At 46.3% G+C, this 2,500-nt stretch overlaps 2 protein-coding genes across 2 annotated transcripts in view; one reads left to right on the top strand and one right to left on the bottom strand.

Moving 5' to 3' along the window:
* Nucleotides 1-962, top strand: part of LOC126987134 (uncharacterized) — a 1,574-nt gene extending 612 nt beyond the window's left edge. The window contains exon 2 of the mRNA XM_050843860.1: nt 1-962. This exon is cut by the window's left edge and continues 6 nt beyond it. Coding sequence (XP_050699817.1) covers nt 1-627 — 627 coding nt within the window. The 3' untranslated portion in view covers nt 628-962.
* Nucleotides 891-2,500, bottom strand: part of LOC126987132 (uncharacterized) — a 9,165-nt gene continuing 7,555 nt past the window's right edge. The window contains exon 8 of the mRNA XM_050843854.1: nt 891-1,581. Coding sequence (XP_050699811.1) covers nt 1,431-1,581 — 151 coding nt within the window. The 3' untranslated portion in view covers nt 891-1,430. The remainder of the gene's footprint in view (nt 1,582-2,500) is intronic.

The raw sequence follows: 2,500 nt of genomic DNA, 5'->3' as shown, positions 1-2,500 counted from the left end.
TGGGCGGCGGGCGCGGCGGCGCAGAGCAACAGCTGCGACCCCTCCTGCCCGGTGGACTGCGTGCCGGGCACCAACGTGCCCGACCCGCGCAACTGTGCCCAGTACTACACGTGCCTCGAGGACTGCACGCCCAGCGACCCCGTCTTCGAGTGTGCCGAGGGACACAAGTTCGACGTGGTGACGGCGCAGTGCCAGCCCGACGCCGGCGGCGTGACCTGCGGCTACTGCGTCCCGCCGTGCCGGTACACGTGCCGCGGAGGCACGGTCCTGGCGGTGGACAGGGAGGACTGCCACGGCGCCTGGCTCTGCGCCACCGACCCGCCGCTGCACGCCCACTGTGGGGACCTGTACTTCAACGGCACGGAGTGCCAGGACGACCCCGCCCAGTGCTGCGACCCGTGCGAGGCGGTCTGCGAGGCGGCCTTCACGGAGGTCATGGACCCCGCCAGCTGCACACACTTCTACTACTGTGCCGAGGCGGGCTTCCCGCGGCCCGAGGACCGCTACGAGTGTGACGCCGGCGAGGTGTTCCTCGACGGCCACTGCACGGCGGAGGCCTCGGCTCCGTGCTACGAGCCGTGCGCAAACAAAATTCGACCGCGCCATCGCGCCTACCAGCCCTCATGAGAACCGACTAGCGACTACTACTACTACTACTACTACTACTACTTCTATTACTACTGCTACTACTACTACTACTTCTACTACAACTACTACTTCTACTACAACCACCACTACTACTACTACTACTGCTACAACAACCACCACTACTACTACTAGCCATTGTTATGTATCTTCTGCATAGCCGCCACAGATAGATAAATTGAGAGATAGATTGATAAATTAATAGATAGTTATAAAAAAGGTCTCCATCTGTATTCTTTCACACACACACACACACACACACACACACACACACACACACACACACACACACACACACACACACACACACTCACTCTTACTTTTATAAATGCCCCAAAAATACTAAAAGATAAAATGTTTACAATGACGAGACGAATAATAATAATAATTATAATAATAATAATAATAATAATAATAATAATAATAATAATAATAATAATAATAATAATAATAATAATAATAATAATAATAATAATAATAATAATAATAATAATAATAATAATAACAACATTTTCAAGCAGTTTATTATACATGCAAACATAACAATAACAATAATAATAATAATAATAATAATAATAATAATAATAATAATAATAATAATAACTAGAATATTGCTTTTATTTATTAGTTGACAAACCTATATATAGTCTCTCTCTCTCTCTCTCTCTCTCTCTCTCTCTCTCTCTCTCTCTCTAATACAACAACTACTACTACTATTACTACTACTACTACATCTATACAATCTATTTTCCTCCTCTCTCTCCTCCCTTCTCTCCCTCTCTCCCTCACGTGGCCAGGGAGATGAGGGCTCGCAGCATCCCTGGCAGAGACGCTGGGCATTCCGGGTACTGGATGCTGCAGTCTCCATCTTCCTGCCCCATCTCAATCGCTCTTGTCACGCTGTTGTCACCCATAAGCTCCTTCACCCATCTTGACCTAAACGCCCCCCACGCCCCCCACAGCCCCCCGACACCCACGGTTTTTGGGTAGAGGGGTAGAGGAAGGGTGTGGGTACGTGTGGGTGAAGTGGGGTTCGTTGGGGTTGACGGGAAGTTGGGGAAAAATGGGGTTGAATTTGGAGTTAGTTCGGGGTTTTTGCTAGTGATATGGTTCTGGTTAAGTTTGGTTAGTGTGTGTGTGTGTGTGTGTGTGTGTGTGTGTGTGTGTGTGTGTGTGTGTGTGTGTGTGTGTGGGTGTCTCTCTCTCTCTCTCTCTCTCTTCATTTGTTAAGTTTCATTATCTTTATTGTTGTTGCTCTCTCTCTCTCTCTCTCTCTCTCTCTCTCTCTCTCTCTCTCTCTCTCTCTCATTTCTTCCAGTTAATTAGAGAAAGTGTCATTATTGAGAGAAAGAGAAAAAAAAGAGAAAGTGTCACAGTTAATGATGCATTCTCTCTCTCTCTCTCTCTCTCTCTCTCTTCGTCTCTTTTTTTCTCTTTAATCAGAACTTGTCCCTTTAAACAGAATTAAATCCCTTTAAACAGAACTGGATCCCTTTAAACAGAACTGGATCCCTTTAAACAGAACTGGATCCCTTTAAACAGAACTGGATCCCTTTAAACAGAACTGGATCCCTTTAAACAGAACTGGATCCCTTTAAACAGAACTGGATCCCTTTAAACAGAACCGGATCCCTTTAAACAGAACTGGATCCCTTTAAACAGAACTGGATCCCTTTAAACAGAGCTGGATCCCTTTAAACATACCTGGATCCCTTTAAACAGAACTGGATCCCTTTAAACAGAACTGGATCCCTTTAAACAGAACTGGATCCCTTTAAACAGAACTGGATCCCTTTAAACAGAACTGGATCCCTTTAAACATACCTGGATCCCTTTAAACAGAACTGGATCCCTT

Source organism: Eriocheir sinensis, chromosome 64 (assembly GCF_024679095.1).
Source record: "Eriocheir sinensis breed Jianghai 21 chromosome 64, ASM2467909v1, whole genome shotgun sequence".
In the NCBI taxonomy this organism is placed as follows: Eukaryota; Metazoa; Arthropoda; class Malacostraca; order Decapoda; family Varunidae; genus Eriocheir; species Eriocheir sinensis.
This window is presented reverse-complemented; position numbering and strand designations above follow the sequence as displayed.